Consider the following 17908-nt stretch of genomic DNA (forward strand, 5'->3'; position numbering starts at 1 on the left):
TTTGGGAGCCTATTTTCCCTGGGACTTAATCTGTTTATACATCTAAAAAAGTAAATAGAATATCACTTTACTTGACCACACAGAAAACCTGATCTACGGGGCCTGCTCCGCTGTATATGTTTCTTGGGGCATTGCTTCCACCTCAGGTTTCATGCAGTGCACCGGGATTTGGGTCCATTCCTCTCCCACCATGTTGGGGAAAAGCAGGAATTCAGCAAATTTGGGGCCGAAACTCTGTGGACGTGGCAGGGCCAGCGATGGCTATGGGGTGAATGATGGGGTGAGCCAGGAAGACCTGATTTTTCAAGGATTTTGGCAATTAATGGAACATGACATCAAGTTCGCTGGAGAAATGTAAAGTGGAAGGTCCGAGGTCATGGAAATGATGCCACCAAGGCCATGGCTGGGGAGTCACAGCAGACAGAGCCCCCCTGGCAGCCGTGGGATGCGTGAGGTATAGGAGATTAAAATCACCCACAAGTGGGTAATTCTGTGTTTTCCTCCTTTTTTTGTCATAAACCTGCCCACTCTTTCCAGGTTGCTGCCGCCAGCAAAAAGAGAGCACAGCCTCTCAGTACCCGTAAACTTTATTAAATGTGTGCTTTTTTCATTCTTAAATTAAATGAAAATCAGTCTGTTTCATACTGAAATAGCACCACAGGGAGAAGGATGACAGTATCACCAAGCAAAGGGGAGGGAGGAGAGAAAACCCAGAAGCCGTTATATACGAACAAGAATTTTTTTAATGGTTAAGAAAATGGGCAATTTTTGTTTTCTTTTCCTAATCTGGACACCTAGCATTGTGTGTGCCAGTGTGTATGTGGGAGAATTGAGGAGGCTGAGGATCAAAATCGCTCAGTGCAGGGTAGACATGGCCAAATAATAGCTGGAAATTTAACTTCTTGGTACTGCACCCCAGAGATCACCCCGAATACCAGGTAGAGGAGTCCATACACTGATCTTCATGGCACATCAGTGTTTATATTCCTTTTTACTGTGTAAATTATTGGGTGGCAGCATTTTCTTAAGAGTTGATTCAACTCCCCATGGCACTAAACCAGCACCAAGTGCAAGGTGGATGCAGCAGCCGGGTCTTTGCCCTTCCAGAAATCACAGTGATGCAAATCGCCGCAGCAAAGGGTCTGGGTTTAGTCTTGCCAAGCTGCACTGGTAAAGAAAACCCTATTTCTCGGAAATTTCCCAGCTGTGGCCAGTTGAAGCGTGATGCAAAGAGCCTTCCTGCACTTGGGGTTTGGCTGCAGTGGGCTAAAGGGAGGTCTCACCTCCAGCTGTATGTCTGAATTGGGCTCTAGGAGCCTGTGCCAAAACACATCACCATCAGTGGAAAAAAAAGAAAACAAACCCAAACCAACAGATTTTTGAAGAGTAAGTGCAATACTTGTGCTCACCCCCCCTGTACCAAAGCTTATGGTGGTTTCTGTGCCCTGTTTGTGGGGCTGAGCAGCGTGAGTTGCTTTGCAAAGCCTCCAAGAGCCACTGCTGTGCAAAGCAGGCTGACGGAGATGTGAAAGATTAATTCGATACTTTACATTGACAAGATGCTTTAGAAAGGTGTGTTTTGTTTTTCTTTTACGTGTTCTAAAAATCTAAATGCTGCATGGCATATAAGCTGGAGCTTCATCAGTGCCTAATGGCACATTTGTTTATTGAAACCAGAAGAATTTGGATACACCTAATTAATTTCTCATAGTTAATGTATTGATTTTTCTGCTTTTTAATTGAACTTTATACATCACTTTAACTTTTATTTATAGCTGCTTTTGCTTTCTCCTCCTAGTACACATGCTCATTATTGTAGGCCTAAGAGGGGAGCAGTTTTCGATAGTTTACTTCCAATTCTTCTTAGGTTACAATAATCTAAACTTCATGGCTGGATTTTAAAATAAACCTAAAGAGTTTAGAGGCTTAAATGTTATTAGAGTTCAAAGCATTTGATTGCAGGACCTCTTTTTAAAAGCCATTGTTCATATGTGGAGAGATTTTCAAAAATACTTATGGCCTAGGTCGAAAAAATCAATTACAGTTTCAGATCCCCCGATAGTTTTCCTGGGTGTGCACTGAGGGATTAAAACCCTCAGAAAACAGTGGGTGTAAAACATTCAAGCATTTTTGGGAACGTATGGTTATGTAGCAGAGATCAGTGTGCTGGGAAGAGTTCTGTAAAGCCAGGTACGATAGCTGGGCTTGTGTACACACCACAGCTATATACTGATTTAATGACAGTGATTTGGTGGCAGTTCTAGAAATTCATTTGTATGAAGGTGCTGGCTAGTGCTATAGCTGGTTCAATATGGGAAGAACAATCTGTAGCACTATAAAGCTGCTTTTTATCAGTCTAAATGTGACCGTATGAGAGACAATAGCAATATAATTACATTGATTTTTTAAAAATCATACTCTTAAGTGATATTTATGCTTGTCAAAGGCATGTACAGATTAGCCCAACCTTACATCTCCTTGAAATACCAAAGAAATGGCATACTTAGATCATTTCAGCCTGGAAGACCTCAGATTTGGTGCCTCAGCAGTGCTGCATGGTTTGATCGTGCCCGTGAGCGGTGCCTTGTCCTCGCCACCAGCTTGGCTTTGGCACTGGGATGGAAGAGCAGAGCATGGGAGGGATGGTGGCCATGGCCCAGTCCTGCCCCAACAAGCCTTGCTGTTAGAAAGGTTTTCCCAAGAATTAACTCCCATCCTTTTGGTTACACCTTAAGCCCATTCCCCCTTGATCTGGCTGGCATGGGCAGAGTGCAGATTGCTGCCCTCGGCTCCAGTGATACGTCGGGGAGACCATTACCAAGAGCACAACACTCTTCCAACTTCAACTGAAACACAGGAGGCTCCATCTGAACGTGAGGAGAAACTTGTTTGCTGGGAGGTGCCAGAGCCTGGCCCAGGCTGCCCAGAGCGGGTGTGGAGTCTCCTTCTCTGAGACATTGAAACCCGCCTGGACCCGCCTGTGTGATCTGCTCTGTGACCCTGTGTGAGCAGGGCTTGGACTGGGGGTCTGCAGACGTCGCTTCAACCCAACCAGGCTGGGATTCTGTGACTCTGATTTGGGAGCTCTGAGCTCCAGCAATGAGCTGCAGAGATGCTGGGAGGGACCACGACTCTGTGAAGCCAAAGCTGCTCATCCATCTCCGATGTTCTCACATCATCTCTTGCATGAACTTCAAGGGGCTGAAGGGAGGCAGGTAAGAGAAAGGGCTGTTGGGGGTCTGTGTGACCCCCCATCTCTATTTCTGCTGCAAGGTGTTTGCAGAAGGCAATTATGTAAAATGTTTACCCAGATGTGGCACAGGACATTGCCAAAAAGGGGCTTAAAATGGGACACACTGGAACAAGGCTAGGTGGGAAGAGCCTGAAGGTATTAGTGAGGGTGGCACTGAGCTGTGCTGTGCCAGGACAGACCACTGAGTTCAGCCTGGCTTTGGTGCCACCAACCCATCACCAGCTGGGGCACGGACACCTGAGCTCAGGTGGGGCTTTGGGGCAGCAATGGTGGGACAAGGTCCTGGGGCCTCACAACACTAATGAAGTTGTTTTAATTACCTTGAGAAATGGACTTTGCATGTAAAACCAGTGTGTCTTCAGGGGATAGAAAGGTCCCAGGACTCCGCATTGTTGGGACTCCCGGCTATCTCGGTTGTGATTTTATTAACATCTTGCCTGGTGTGCAGGTACATGGTGAGCTTCGTCCCCAGGTTACCAGATGATCCCCCACTTAGTTTGTTTTACCCCATCCGGGCCTTTCCAAAGTTAGACTCGGGAGAGGGAGTTGTGTTTATACAGCACCAAGTGATAATTAGATGCTCCTACAGTCCAGAAAATGCTGAAGATAAAGAGCCAGCAGATAAATGAGCCCACGGTAATAACAAGATCGTGCTTCACTAATAGATTTCTGTTGCTGAGACACTTCTACCAGCCAAAAAAGGTGATAAGGATCAAAGCAAAGAATTTAAAGCTCCTGGTTATTGCAAACAGGAGATTTGTTTTGCCTGATGATTTTTAAAGCCCCGCACAACCCGTGTTCCTGTTCCTGATTCTCCCTTGGTTCTCCTCTAGGAAAGGACAAGAAACCTTCCAGCATCTCCTCATTCTCTCCCCTTTCTGGATATGACTGTTGTTCATTTTTTCCCAAAAAACCCTTTCTCCACTGTATTAAGACTGGTCCAACTTAAAATGTTCTTCATTATGGCTTAAATATCATCCACCAGACACTGTGAACTTGTTCCCTGCATAGGAGTGGTGGGACAGTGGGTCCCGCATCACCTTTAAGATGGGTATCACAAGCATCATCTCAGTGTGGACCTTTCTTGCCCATCACCCAAATCCCTGCAGATGGGTCCCCCACCCAGGGAAATGCACTTTGCTGTCAGCATAGCAAAGGGGTGCAATGTGCTGGCAATGGGGAACCCTGGTTTAGAGCCAACCCCCGTGAATGAGCCTTTTGACTACCTGGCAGTTTTCATCATTGAGTCAAAAGAATCATTTGTTTTGTTTCACTTTTGGCTACCAAAATTGTTTTGTCTCAAAACACAACAAAGGATTATTGGTTTTGGCTTCTGTAAGATGAAAAATAAGTTTGGTTGGTGAAAAGAACTTGATTTAGGGAGGGCAGAAGTCAAACAAAAAACTGGATAAATGAAAATAATTTCACCAAAGGTTTCATGCAATAAAAAAAAAATCCCCTAAGGTAAGGTTTTGAAAGCCAAGTTAGTTATTAAGCCTCTTCTGTTTAATTGTCGAAAGTGATGAGGTCTGGTCTAGAATGGCATTTGCAAGCCAAAACCTGGCTGACCTTCCAGGAAGGCTCTGAGCTCCCCCAAGCACCCCTCTCACTTCTGGGGGTGGACCTGAGGACACAGGGAAACTTTGCACCTTTTTTACCTTTTTTTTTTTACAGAAACAGTGCTAAACCTTGGCCCCATTGAAGGAGGCAGCTAAGCTGCAGGCCATGTCAATAGGACCAGGTTGTTCACGGCCTCCTTTTCTGGACAGGCACATCACCTCTGCGAGAAGAAAGAAAATGACAAAAAGCAAAAAAAATATCAGAACCAATCATGTTTCAGCACAACTATTTTTTTTTTTTTTCTGTATTTTCCCCTTCTCTACTAATATGTAAAAAAAATATATATTATATTATATTTTTCTTTTCTTAAATTATTTCTTTCAGCCTCAGTCCCAGCCGAAGTCCTGCCCCGTCATCTGGTAGAACTTCATGTTGAAGGGCCGGTAGAAGTCCCGCAGTCTCTGCACCACCTCCTGGTCTATGTCGGGGTGGGTCCTGCCTTTCGTCTTCCCCAGGCAGTGGGGTTTGCTGCTGCCTTCTGCCTTCTTCAGGCAGGGGAAGCCCTTGGTTTTGTTGAAGTAGAAGTGTTTGTCGGTGATGATCCTCTTGAGGCCCAGAAAGTCCTGGACCCTGCCCAGCTCCCCCGCGGGGTCGCTGATCAGCCTCTCCCCGCTGACGAAGAGGATCTGCCCGATGGGGAAGTAGAGGAGCCAGTTCTCCAGGTGCTTGGCGTAGATGCCGATCTGGATGGCGCTCCACGAGGTGTCGATCAGGCCTGTAGTCCTGTTTTTGAAGGTCAGGCTCTCAAAGGTGGGGATATCGGGCTTCTTGGAGAGCGTCTGGGTATAGTCCGAGATGGCTCTGGTGACGGGGTCCCGCACCACCACAATGAGCTTCGTGCCCTTGGACATGGAGGAGATGCGGGCTGGGGCCTCCTTGGTGACAAAGTAGCTGGGGGTCTTCTCCATGGTGATCTGCCCCTCCAGGGTCCTGGGCATGAGGTCTCTGAGAGAGGGGGAGAGAAGGACACGTTAGTGCCAGATGCCCCAGGGATGTCCTGGGTACCAAGGATGCTCCTGAGCCTCACGCCTCCAGCCCAGCTTTATTTCTTCCCCTCATAGATCGCGAGGAGGACCATAATGCTCTGATTCAGCAAAGCAGCCAGACACACTCCTCATTTCCTCTTACTTTGTCTGCCTGTTTATCTAGAATTAGACCTAAACCTATTTTGCCTATTCAAGGGCATCTTGGGGGCTTCTTCAAGGGGATCCCACCTCCCTTCTTGCAATGGCACTGTAAGAACACCGCCCATCTCTACAATCCTGATGTCCTATCCCTTTAAATTCCTCCCTGCCTGCACTGGGGTTTCCTGCACATTGGCTTAAATTCCCTGGAATAACAGAGAATTTCTGGAGTAACAACACTCCCTTCCTGCAAGGCACAAGGGATTTTCAAGGGCCAGGATGTAAGGCTCTATCTTTTGGTATTTTCAAGGTGGCAGCAAGCTGTTGTCACATAAAAATGTGCAATATCAGCCCCCTGACCTCAGCAATTTCCTCCTTCCACCCAGAGAAATCCTAGACGCAGCACTTTGGGAAGCTCTCCCAGCCGGGAGGGGGCTCGGGGCCGCGTCCATCCTGCTCCATGGTCCCCTTGAGAGTTCAGAGCCCTCCTGGGCCAGGCACTGGGTGTGATTTGCTCAAGCATCGCAGGATTTGGCCGCAGGATACTCAGCTCCTCTGTGTTAAACAAGGTAAGGCAGGAAGGTGGAGAAGCTACATGAGCAGCCGTTTGTCTGCTCATCCTGGGTGCTCTCAGCTCCATTCCTTGCTCCTCACCTGCCACACCACATCCCATCCCCTCACACAGAATCATAGAATCATTTTGGTTGGAAGAAACACACAATATCATTAAGTCCAACTATTAACACTGGCACTAAGCCATGTCCCTGAGAACCTCATCTCTGCGTCTGTTCAACCCCTCCAAGGATGGTGACTCCAGCACTGCCCTGGGCAGCCTGTTCCAATGCCCCACAGCCCTTTGGGGAAGAAATTGTTCCCCAGATCCAACCTCAGCCTCCCCTGGCGCAACTTGAGGCCGTTTCCTCTGGTCCCGTCGCTTGTTCCTTGGGAGCAGAGCCCGACCCACCCTGGCTCCAAGCCCCTTTCAGGCAGTTCAGAGATCAGAAGGTCTCCCCTCAGCTCCTGTTCTCCAGCTGAACCCCCCAGGTCCCTCAGCCGCTCCTCTTAAGACTTGTTCTCTAGACCCTTCACCAGCTTTATCACGTCACCCTGTATATCACCCCTGGACAAGAGACAGAACCTGCAAAACACCAGTGATTCCCCCATCATCATGTGGTCACACAAACCCGTCCCTCCACCCAGGCTCTCAGCAGAGCTCTCGGCATCTTGGTCTCCTTCCACCAGTCTGGTCCTTCCCGGGGGAATGGCAGATGGATGGGAGGTGGCTGCAGCACCAGTGAGGGTCACCCTGTGCCACCAGCAGTTCTCACGGCAACTGCGGCCCTGGGTCCTGAGGAGCAGGGACCCACACCCCCCCCATGCTCTGACCCCTTGTCTTTGACCCCGCGGTGGCTGCGACACCCGTGTGCCGTGATGAACTGCTCCCTGCCCGTGATATTGTGACCCTCTCACAGCAGCAACATCTGGTTTGCAAACCTGTGCAATATGCCAGCAAAATTAAACTCATCTATCAAAAAAGCAACAGCGAAAAGCCAACAACAGCTAAAAACACCAATAACAACCAAACCCCAGGCTGAGTTGTTATGTTACAAATGAGGCAGTGAGGATTGACCCTTCCTAGGGCAATTCTTTCTATTTGCAACCACATTGCATAAAGACTGAGCAAACACATGGTCCTAGAGAAGCCAAATATTTGCTGGTTTTTGCTGAGGGTTTCTGTTTGGGGGAAACTCCATGAATTTGGGACATGCAGGCTGGAGAGAAAAAACAAAAACTGAAACGAAAAAATCCTGAAGAATATGAAGACATAAAGGCAATTGCTGGTCACACTAAAGGTGCAGATGGGTTCAAAACCAGCATGAGGATGGCCTTTGCTGAGCAGACACAGAATTCTACAGTGGGATGATGCTGCAAAGGCCAAAAGTATAAATGGTTCAGAAACAGCCTGGCCAAATTCGTGCTGGATGAAATGAACTGGTGGCCATGAAATGTGAGGGTCCCAGAGCCACTTCAGCCATGGGGAGCCCCCAACCCCGATTGCCCTCAGCTGGGAGGAGACAAGAGGAGAAGGAGCCCTACAAACCACCACCTTTTGTACACTTGTCAGTAGATACCTGATGCCAGCTCCCTCTGGAAGAAGGTAATGGGCTGGACGGCTCTTTGCTCTGGCCGTTCATATGTTTTTTTGCTCAGGGCAGTCTTGTTTTTTCCACCCATGTGCACCAAGCCCACGTTTCCCAGATTCTTTGGATCTTCTGCAATGACTGAGTCACCTGGAAGTGCCTGAACCCCCGAAAGGGTGAAAAGAACCAGGTTATACCCCCTTTCCCCACTGCTCCCTGGCTCGTCCTTGTCCCCATCCTGCAGCTCCTGCAACTGCAAGTTGCTGTCAAGCAAGAGCAGGAGCTGCGGAACTGGCAGCAGGAAGGCAGGATGACTTCTGTTTGTGTTCGGATAAGTGTTGAAATCTGTGCTGTGTCTTCCCAAGGAGGAGATTAACCCCTTCCATGGTGAGGCTGCAACACAAAAGCTTTCTTCAGCGCCCAGGAATGAGCCGGCACCTCCGCTGCCAGGCCGGCGGGCAGGGACACGCCAGGAGCCACGGGGAATGTGCTGCCACAGCTTTTGGGAGATTAATTAATTACAAAGGGCATCTTTCATGGACATAAACAGTTGCCTGGAGGCCTCCCTGGACTAATGGCATCTGGGTTTTATTGCAAAAGAGCCACTTGAAAAGACAAGAACCACAAAAATGTTTTTGGCAAGAGCAGCCACAAGTGGGCCCTGCCAGAATAAATGGATTCTGTTATTTTAATTTTAGTAGAGCTTGGGGCTTTATTTAATTACTTAATAGGGGAGGAAGACTTTCCTCAAAGGGAGCATTTCAGCTAGGCATGCATATTCATATCTGGCCTTTTCCAGGTCCATACGTTCTTCCCAGCAGTGTTATCTGAGATGGCCATTCCCAGCCAAACCCCCAAAGGTACCTCATGGGGCTGCTGCTTGGGGTGGTTGTGGCCCCTTCCTCACCCCAATGGGTTTTGCAGGACTTCATTTTGGTAATGCAATGGTTTGGATTTGTCCTCCCTTGGAGCTGCTGCAGCAAATACTCCAGGACCAGGCCAGGCTGCCTCAGAGTGCTGGGCTGGGACGATGCTGTGCAAGAGCTGGGGACGATGCTGTGCAAGGGTTGGGGACGATCCTGTGCAAGAGCTGGGGATGATGCTGTGCAAGAGCTGGGGATGATGCTGTGCAAGAGGTGGGGATGATGCTGTGCAAGGACTGGGGACGATACTGTGCAAGAGCTGGGGATGATGCTGTGCAAGGGCTGGGGACGATGCTGTGCAAGGGCTGGGGATGATGCTGTGCAAGGGCTGGGGATGATGCTGTGCAAGGGCTGGGGACAATGCTGTGCAAGGGCTGGGGACGATGCTGTGCAAGAGCTGGGGACGATGCTGTGCAAGGGCTGGGGACAATGCTGTGCAAGAGCTGGGGATGATGCTGCACAAGGGCTGGGGACGATGCTGTGCAAGGGCTGGGGATGATGCTGTGCAAGGGCTGAGCACCAGGCAGTTGCAAGACCCAGCAATGCACATGGTGCTGCTCAGGGATTTATTGATGCAGCCCAGTGTGCCAGTCCTGGACACTTGATTTTCGTGCTGGGATAACGTCAAGACATCCCAGTAACAGTCGCCCAACCCTCAGACACTCCTGGTGTGGGAACTGAGCTCTGGTGTCATGTTTATTATGGCTTTTGTATCTCTTTATGGACTGTACAATGATGCCTTTAAAAATCTTGACTTTAGTTTCCCAGGGCAAGGAGGGTGTTGGCTCAGCCCTGGAGATCAGAGTCCACAGAGACGCCACTTTATCTCAAGCCCCTGTTCTTACCAAAAGCACAGTTCTGGGGAAGAAAGCATCACTTTACGTCAAGAAACCAGAATAACGTATCAGGCTCCATCCTTACAAGACTAAGCATCCAAGGGTTGTGCTTCTGGAAATATGGCTTGGAGGAATGGATGCAATGATACGTGGTGGTGGTGGTTGCCACCAGCCCATGCTGGGTACCTGCCTTGACTCCATCAGGGGCTGGGAAATGGGTTAAAACAGGTGGTCTGTCACAGCTGACCTGTGCTGCTGTCCCACCAACTCAAAGCAGCAAGAGAAGCTGGAGATTAGCAAGAAAGCAAGCATTAGTTGTTCCAGAGTGAGATTTTTTTTAGGAAGGCACAGCCTGTTTCATGTAGGAAGAGCAGCCCCATGCTGCTGTTTCCCACTGAGGTGGGAGCAGCTTTTGGTCACTGGGTCTAGAAAACTTGAGGTGAGTTTGCTGTTTGAAGTCCATCTGCCACTTTGCTCCCAGCTGGACCAAGCCATGTCCTGCTCAGGACTCTCTAGGCTCCTGGGCAGCACGCAAGGCATTAAAAGCAGCTGGGGATGGACTTGCTGCAAACCTTTCCCACATAAATCTAGTCCAGATCCCTCTTGAAGGGAGGCTGAGATCGGCAGATAAGGGCAGCTCTTCACCAAGCCATTTCAACCCAGAGCAATAAATAAAGCTGCTGTGATTAAAGCCATCAGCCCCATGTGCTCCCTGGCCTCTAGTAACACCTGCCCCAGTCATGTGCTAAGGGCCGGACTCATCTCTTACCTCCAAAAAGTGAGGTCCTTCTCCCTGGTATGACTTCTTAAAAATAAGCAGCCTGTCAGAGCCCAGGTATCCAGGCTGGATGGACTGAAATGATCTTTCAGAAGAAGGTATGCCAGCCTGAAGCCCTACAGAAGAGCGATGGTGTCACCCCTGTGCTGCTGGGGTCAGCACTGCCCTGTGCATGGCCAGGTCTACCTCAAGCTCACCTGCAGCATGAAATGGCAATTGCAATATAACTGAGGAGGAGGAGGATGCAGAGCAGGGGTTTGGACCAGCCCTGGGGTTTGCAGCTTGCATCAATGCAGCTCCTCGGTGCCAGAGCAGGGAACAACCCAGCGTGACCGAGCAGCAAAGGAAGATCAGTCCCTGCTCAGCAAATGCTGATGCCTGGTCCCAGCACCAGCAGACTGGGACCTGGCCACAGCCCTCAACTGTCCTCTGGAAAAGGGATGGAAATGAAGCAGAGACATGAAGCCGGAGTTCCACACAGCTTCTTCACACAGGGCTGGGCTTTCCCAAAGGTGCTGCTGAGTTTGGCCATCAGCATCTTCCCATTACACAGCCTGCAAGCTGCAGCGGGGTTACGAGACGCAGCAGAAGGGCATTGCATACCCCTCCCCTGCACCCCAAAACACCTTCCCTGAACAGCCTAGCCTGGGGAGCACCTTTCTCCAGCCTCCAGGTGCCTTTTCCATCTTTCCTACCAGCCCGAGCTACTGATCCAAGCAGTGGGATACACACGGGGACAGTGGGGAAGGAAAATCCCCAGGCAGATATTAGAACATCCATGGAGCCTCCCTGTTTCCATGGCTCGAAATGAGTTCACAGTATCACAGTATCACAGTATGTTTGGGATTGGAAGGGACCTCAAAAGATCATCCAGTCCAATCCCCCTGCTGGAGCAGGAACGCCTAGGTGAGGTCGCACAGGAAGGTGTCCAGGCGGGCTTTGAATGTCTCCAGGGAAGGAGACTCTACAACCTCCCTGGGCAGCCTGTTCCAGTGCTCTGTTACCCTCACTGAGAAGAAGTTCTTTCTCAAATTTAAGTGGAACCTCTTGTGTTCCAGCTTGATCCCATTGCCCCTTGTCCTGTCATTGTTTGCCACTGAGAAGAGCCTGACTCCATCCTCGTGGCACTCACCCTTTATATATTTATAAACATTAACAAGGTCACCCCTCAGTCTCCTCTTCTCCAAACTAAAGAGCCCCAGCTCCCTCAGCCTTCCTTCATAAGGGAGATGCTCCACTCCCTTAATCATCTTTGTTGCCCTACGCTGGACCCTCTCCAGCAGTTCCCCGTCCTTCTTGAACTGAGGGGCCAGTGAACTGCTAATTAACACCTTACAGCAAGCTTTGCAGAAGAAACCTGCCCTCTGTTACTTTTTGCCCTGCCCAGCTTAAACCAGCAGCAGTTTGGTTTTGCTCCATGTTCAATGGCCAGGGTTTGGCCAGGCTCTGAAGCAGCCCAGCCCACAACAGTGGTGGGAAAGGAAATCACTTGTGGTGGCAAGGGCTGTTTTAAGGAAGTGTAACTGACCAGGTCATCGCAGAAAAAACTGTATCACAGAAATGCTGTGCTTTTCAAAAGAGCCCAAGAGCTCTGCAATCCCTGGAATTCCACAGAAGAGCCTTTCTGGCAAGGAAGGGCCATATCTGGTCCCAGAAACATGTCATGGGGAGGATCGGACATTCTCCCACCAGCAAACATCTGTCCCCAGTCCTGCCTTTGCACCATGAAGTGACAGCACAGTTAAAAATGAAATTGGCTTGTTAGTGCAAAATTATTTGGTCTTTGTGTATGGGAGGAAGAAGAGGAGGAGGAGAAAAAACACATCCCTTTCATCTCTGGGAGCCAGCAGCATTCAAAGCTTGAGGGGAACCTTCCTCCATTGACCACCCGAAAAACCCAGTAGCACTGAGATGGGCACTGGTGCCCCCCTGCCCGTTAGTCCCATTCGATGGCGTTTCTCTGCCTCTCTCTCAGGTGCTGCTTTCTGTATGTCAGGTGTTCAGTGACTGGTACGATGGTGGATGCTGTGCCAAGGGGAAGGAGAGCAAAGCAAAAGGAAGATTAACTGTCTGATGGGGGCTTATTTCACCTCGAATTTCTCTACCAAAGTGCTATCAGAATGTCCGTCTTTCAGGATGGGGCATGAGTGTGGATGTCACACAGCTCACAGTGCCAGGGGAAACACAGATCCTTCTCCAGCATGAAGCTATGGGACGAGGATGGGGACACTGAGGCACAGCAATGCCTGGGGCTTGATGCAGCCTGGCGCCCCCGAAGCAGTGTGCGTTCCTCCCTGTGCTACTGCAGCCACCAGCGAGTTGTCTTCTCCCCCACAATCATTTCTCTTTTTCTTCCAGGTCATTTTAAGCACTGACTTTGCAGCAGAAATTTATAAAAAATCAAAGCCTGCTATCACAAGCAGTTGCCTTTCCCCGCCCTCGAGCCCGCACTCCCAGAAGTACCATTACAGCCTGTACAGGAGATGATTGAAAAGAAAGATGCTCTGGCAAGAGTGATAACTTGATGTAACCAGCAGCATGCATGTATATTTAAATTAAAAAACGATGCCCAAAGAGATGAATGTGTCCCTCCTCCGAGGCTGGTGTCCCAGCCCAGGGGCTGTGCTGCCCTGGCAGCTCTAGCAAGGTTTTAAATTTGCTTTGATGAGCTGTGTGGGCACGTTGGAGTGAGCTGAGCCTCCTCCTTTGCCTTCCTTCAGATGTCAGGTGAAATCAATACATGGAAAGATGCATTTCAGGAATCTAATACAAACTAAAAAGAAAATAACAATGCCAAAAACACCTCCAAGAAAAGCTGTGGGACCGAGGAACCTGAGAGGGGGAAAAGATCAGAGAGGTCTGAAAGCAAAAAAGAAAATCACTTATTGTGTTGCTGGATATAAAATCAAAAGTCCAATTGACATGAATATCAAAGGGAGACTCTTGCTACTGGTTTAAACAGAGGACGGATTGGGCGCAGGGGATAAACCCGGCACACCAGTAATACGTCACCTTCCTGAATAAAATGCTGTGGCAGAGGCAGGGCCTCTCCTCCCTCCCCAAATCTCTCTGCGCTTGCTGCTGGCGGGAGCTCCTGAGCTCGTCCTTACAGCGGATGCCCGTGTTTATTTGAGCAAGTCTTGGTATTTATGTATTTCATTACATCTGCAGCCAGTAGCATCTGTTTTCACGCTGTATCTGTCAAGGAAAATCTTATCAGCGGAGCTGCCTTCCTCTCCTTCCAGTTGAGCTCCCTCTGAAGTTTAGGAGGCGGCTGACAGCCCAACACGGATGGAGCCAGCACCTGTGGTGCAAACCTCCGCCTAAACTGCAGCCCACAGGGACCCCTGGACACCTGCCCTGTCCCCAGCCAAATCCCAGCAGTTGTCCCAGCCCCAAACGCAGCCCAGCCAGCAGGCAGGGTCTGTCAGGGCAGGGTGACACAGAAAGATGTGGCAGGTGGCCATACCCATCACACGGGCATCCTGGCAAAGGCATCTGCGAGTCCACCCAAGGGCTGTGCCAGGATCCTGGGGGTTCCTCAGTAGATCCCCCCCTGCCTCGTTGCACCCCTGCTCCATGCCAAGCGCTGCGGGCAGCTCTGCTCCCTGTCACCAGTGGGTTTAACCACCTCAGCATTTAAGAAACACCTCCAATGCTCTGACTGTCTCCAAAATGGAGACACTAAGCTGTCACGTAGCATCAATGGGGGTAGCAACCTGTGTCACCCCATCCTGAGGTCACAGCCAAGAAGCCTTCTCCTTCCTGAGGAGCTGAGAAACCCACCAAAGAAACATGGCAGAGAAAGCGGTGTGTTTGCAGGGGCTGCTGCTGATACCCGCAGGTGCAACATAGACTCATAGCATCATTTTGATTGGAAGAGACCCTCAAGATCATTGAGTCCAACCATTAACCCAACCCTGGCACTGCCCCATGTCCCTGAGAACCTCATCTCCATGTCTGTTCAAACCCTTCAGGGATGGTGACTCCAGCACTGCCCTGGGTAGCCTGTTCCAATGTCCAACAGCCCCTTCCTGGAAGAAATTTTTCCCGATACCCAATGAAACCTCCCCTGGTGCAACTTGAGGCTGCTTCCTCTCATCCTATCACTTGTTACTTGGGAGAAGAGACCAAAACCCTCCATGCTCCAAGCCCCTTTCAGGTAGTTGTAGCTCATTCTGCATCTCATCACAGAGCTGATGCTCTCTTTGTGGCTCTTGGGGCCATCAACTTGCTCAGGATGGCCTGGAACAATCCTGGGCCAGGGAGAGGGCAGATGCTGCTCCATGGACCTGGGGCCGAGGTGGCCGGTCAGGAAGTGGCAGTGTCCCCAAGACAAGGGGCTCATTCTGTCCCCAAAAGCCTCCTGTATGAGCAGGCACACGCATAACTTCGCATAATTTTCCCTGGCCCTGGGGCGATGGGACTGTGGGCTGTTTCAAAGGGTCAGGGGAGCATTTGCACGCAAAAAGCAGCTGCACATGGAGCTTTGCTCAACAGCCCTGTGTCCCCCTGCTGTGCTTTCAGTGCTGCTTCACTGCCCCCTCCCACCCTGGGAAGGGAGATTGCACTGATCAGAGCTAATTACAATGTGCAAGCCCTCTGCCTAATTGCTCTGATTAATTATTGATTAATTATTGAGCTGCTGCTGTGAAGGCAGCAGGTGAGCGGGGAGCCCTGTGCTCAGGCAGGTGCCTGGTGACCTCCCACCTCCCGGTGACAGTGATGCCAGTGGCGAGAGGCAATGCTGCTGTCCTGGCATCCCATGAGTGGTCTGGCAGAAGGAACCATGCAGAGAGGCTCCTGAAAATGTTCTGTGCTGGGAAACACATCTGGGCATCTCCCAGAGACATCCAGTGCCTGAGTGCTATCGACAAGCAGAAACTCTCTGGTGCCATTAGCTGTGCAAGCCATTGATTTTCTGTGCTGGAACAAGAAACTCCTCGGAGCTGAGGCAATCACATGTGGCACCACTGCCTCCTCCAGGCTGACCATCTGGGGTTTGGAAAAGGGGCGTTTTGTAGTTGTTTTCTTTCCAATGGCTAAAAAGTCAAGTCATCATCATGCATTTCTGCATCCATCTGGGAGGATACTGAGTCCTGCCCAGTGGTGTTGCTGGTAAATCCCAGTGATCCGCCTACCAGAAGCAGACAAAGAGCTCCAGAGCCCTTGGCCATGGGCCTCTTTACCATGTCTCCATCCTTTGTATGGGATTGGAGACACCACCAGGCACCACCTAAGGAGGTTTCTCTGCTGGGCTTGGGGATGACTTCCTGCCAAGGAATCCTGTTGTGGTTCCCCCTTTGCTTGGCCACAAACCTGCTCTGTAGTCCAGTCTTAGAGCTCCTCTCAAGGCACCCCAGCAGCTCTAGCAAGGGTGCAGGTTTGGGGTACGCCATGCACAGGGGAGCACAAGCCCTGCCCTCCCCAGAAGCCCTGGACTCAATTCTCATCACCCCTGGCAGTGGCCATGTATATTTTTTGATCTCCTGTGTTTTTACATCTCGGTGGTCTCTCCAGCACTACATAAGCAGGAGCTTAACCCCAGCAGTGGTCAGGGCTCAAGTGTAGAGCATGTGCCTTTTGCCCAATCCCTGCAGCATCAGCTGATTCTTACAAGAGGGTAAATCAGGTCCACAGTGATTTTAGCCTATTTCCAACATAGCTCCCAAATCAAACGTGATTCCTCATTTCCCAGATGGATTTGCTTGGGTAAATTCAGGCTTCTGGTGCCTGGTTCCTTTGGCTTTTTGGTGCTGTTTTTTATAGTAACTGTGGTGCCTCTTAATGAAAATGGACATGAGTTCTGCTCTCCTCTACAGATTATTCTGCAACCTGCTGATTCCCCTCTATGCCATTTGATGCCAAAGGAGGATTTTCCAGCTGAGATGATGGGCATGATCCTTTCCCAGCCTGGCACCTTGCCTTTCTCCCTTGCAAGTGCCCAAAGTGCAAATCAAGAGCTCCCCATCCCATTCCCATCACTGGAGGTGGGCAGCAAGGGACAGTCCATGACTGAAAATGAATCCTGTGACCCCAGCACTCACCAAAAGCAGCAGATTTGCTGAAAAACGTGTGCCCGTTTGCCCATTGCACAGCTGTGCCATGGGGAGGGAGCTCACAACCTCCTCCTGTCACACAGTGGGATGCAGGAGAGTCACGTCCTTCATAGGGACCAGCATGACCTGCAGCCTGGACCTCACTCTCCTCAATTCTGAGGCTAAAATACCCATTTTGGGGACCTGCATCGCCATTCTGGAAGTGCACTGCAGTTTTTTGTTCGTATTAAAGATGTGCCTGTATAGGCTGATCTTTATCCCTGGTTTGTAGATGAAGAGGGCAGGAGATGGCATGTGCTCTGAAAAGCTTACGGAGTAAAGAGAAAAGACTGAGAGAGGAATAAAAAGAAAAGAAGCATCTGCTATAATTAAACCTTGAGCCTGTCTCTAGGGGCACCCCTGAAGTGTTAGACATGTGCATCTCCCCAAACGTCCTCCCAGGTCCTGCTGGTGGCCTCAGGAGGACCAGACCTCACCCCAGGCGAACCCTCTTGATGGGCTCAGCCTTGGGGTGCCAGGGCAGAGGGGTTTGTACTGGAAAGAACATGGAAAAACCTCAACCCCCAAACCAGTAACCATCTCATGTCTCTCTCACTTGAGGATCTTCAAGACCACACACTTCAGCCCTGACTAAGCAAATCACCTAAAGAGGAAGGTTAAAGAACTGTTTATTGTTGGAAATGTCTCCCTCTCTAGGACTCATTTTTTGATAAATTAGCTTCAGCTTCATTACTTCATGATATATTTCCCTTGACATTTAATTACACTTACCCCAAACACATTAAGCCAATCAGTCTGAACAGCTTCTTATTAATATGCAAATATCTCCTTTGAAAAGCCATGAATCTGTGAAAAATCTCTTCAGACTTCAATTAGGCCCATTTAGGAAGTTGGGAACCCCCTGAAATACCCTTCTGGTCCAAAGCCAGAGGGGACTGATGGGCCCCAGACCCACGGAAACACCTCGGAGCCTGGTTTTAGGATGGGAGAAGGGGATGCTGCCATTCCCTACAGCACCTGCACAGGCCTGGAGCCATGAAGAGGGATAAATTGTTGCCTCTGAGGGTGGTGAGAGCCTGGCCCAGGTTGGCCAGAGAGGTGGTGGCTGAACCATCCCTGGAGCCATCCCAGGCCAGGCTGGACGGGGCTCTGAGCAACCTGAGCTGGTGAAGAT

General features: G+C 50.0%; 1 protein-coding gene across 1 annotated transcript in view; it reads right to left on the bottom strand.

Annotated features, from left to right (window-relative positions):
* Positions 1-4737: 4737 nt before the first annotated feature.
* LOC136109823 (heparan sulfate glucosamine 3-O-sulfotransferase 3A1-like) overlaps positions 4738-17908 on the bottom strand; it is a 32502-nt gene continuing 19331 nt past the window's right edge. Inside the window, exon 2 of the mRNA XM_065852767.2 lies at positions 4738-5818. Coding sequence (XP_065708839.1) covers positions 5200-5818 — 619 coding nt within the window. The 3' untranslated portion in view covers positions 4738-5199. The remainder of the gene's footprint in view (positions 5819-17908) is intronic.

This window comes from Patagioenas fasciata, chromosome 18, assembly GCF_037038585.1.
Source record: "Patagioenas fasciata isolate bPatFas1 chromosome 18, bPatFas1.hap1, whole genome shotgun sequence".
Lineage (NCBI taxonomy): Eukaryota > Metazoa > Chordata > Aves > Columbiformes > Columbidae > Patagioenas > Patagioenas fasciata.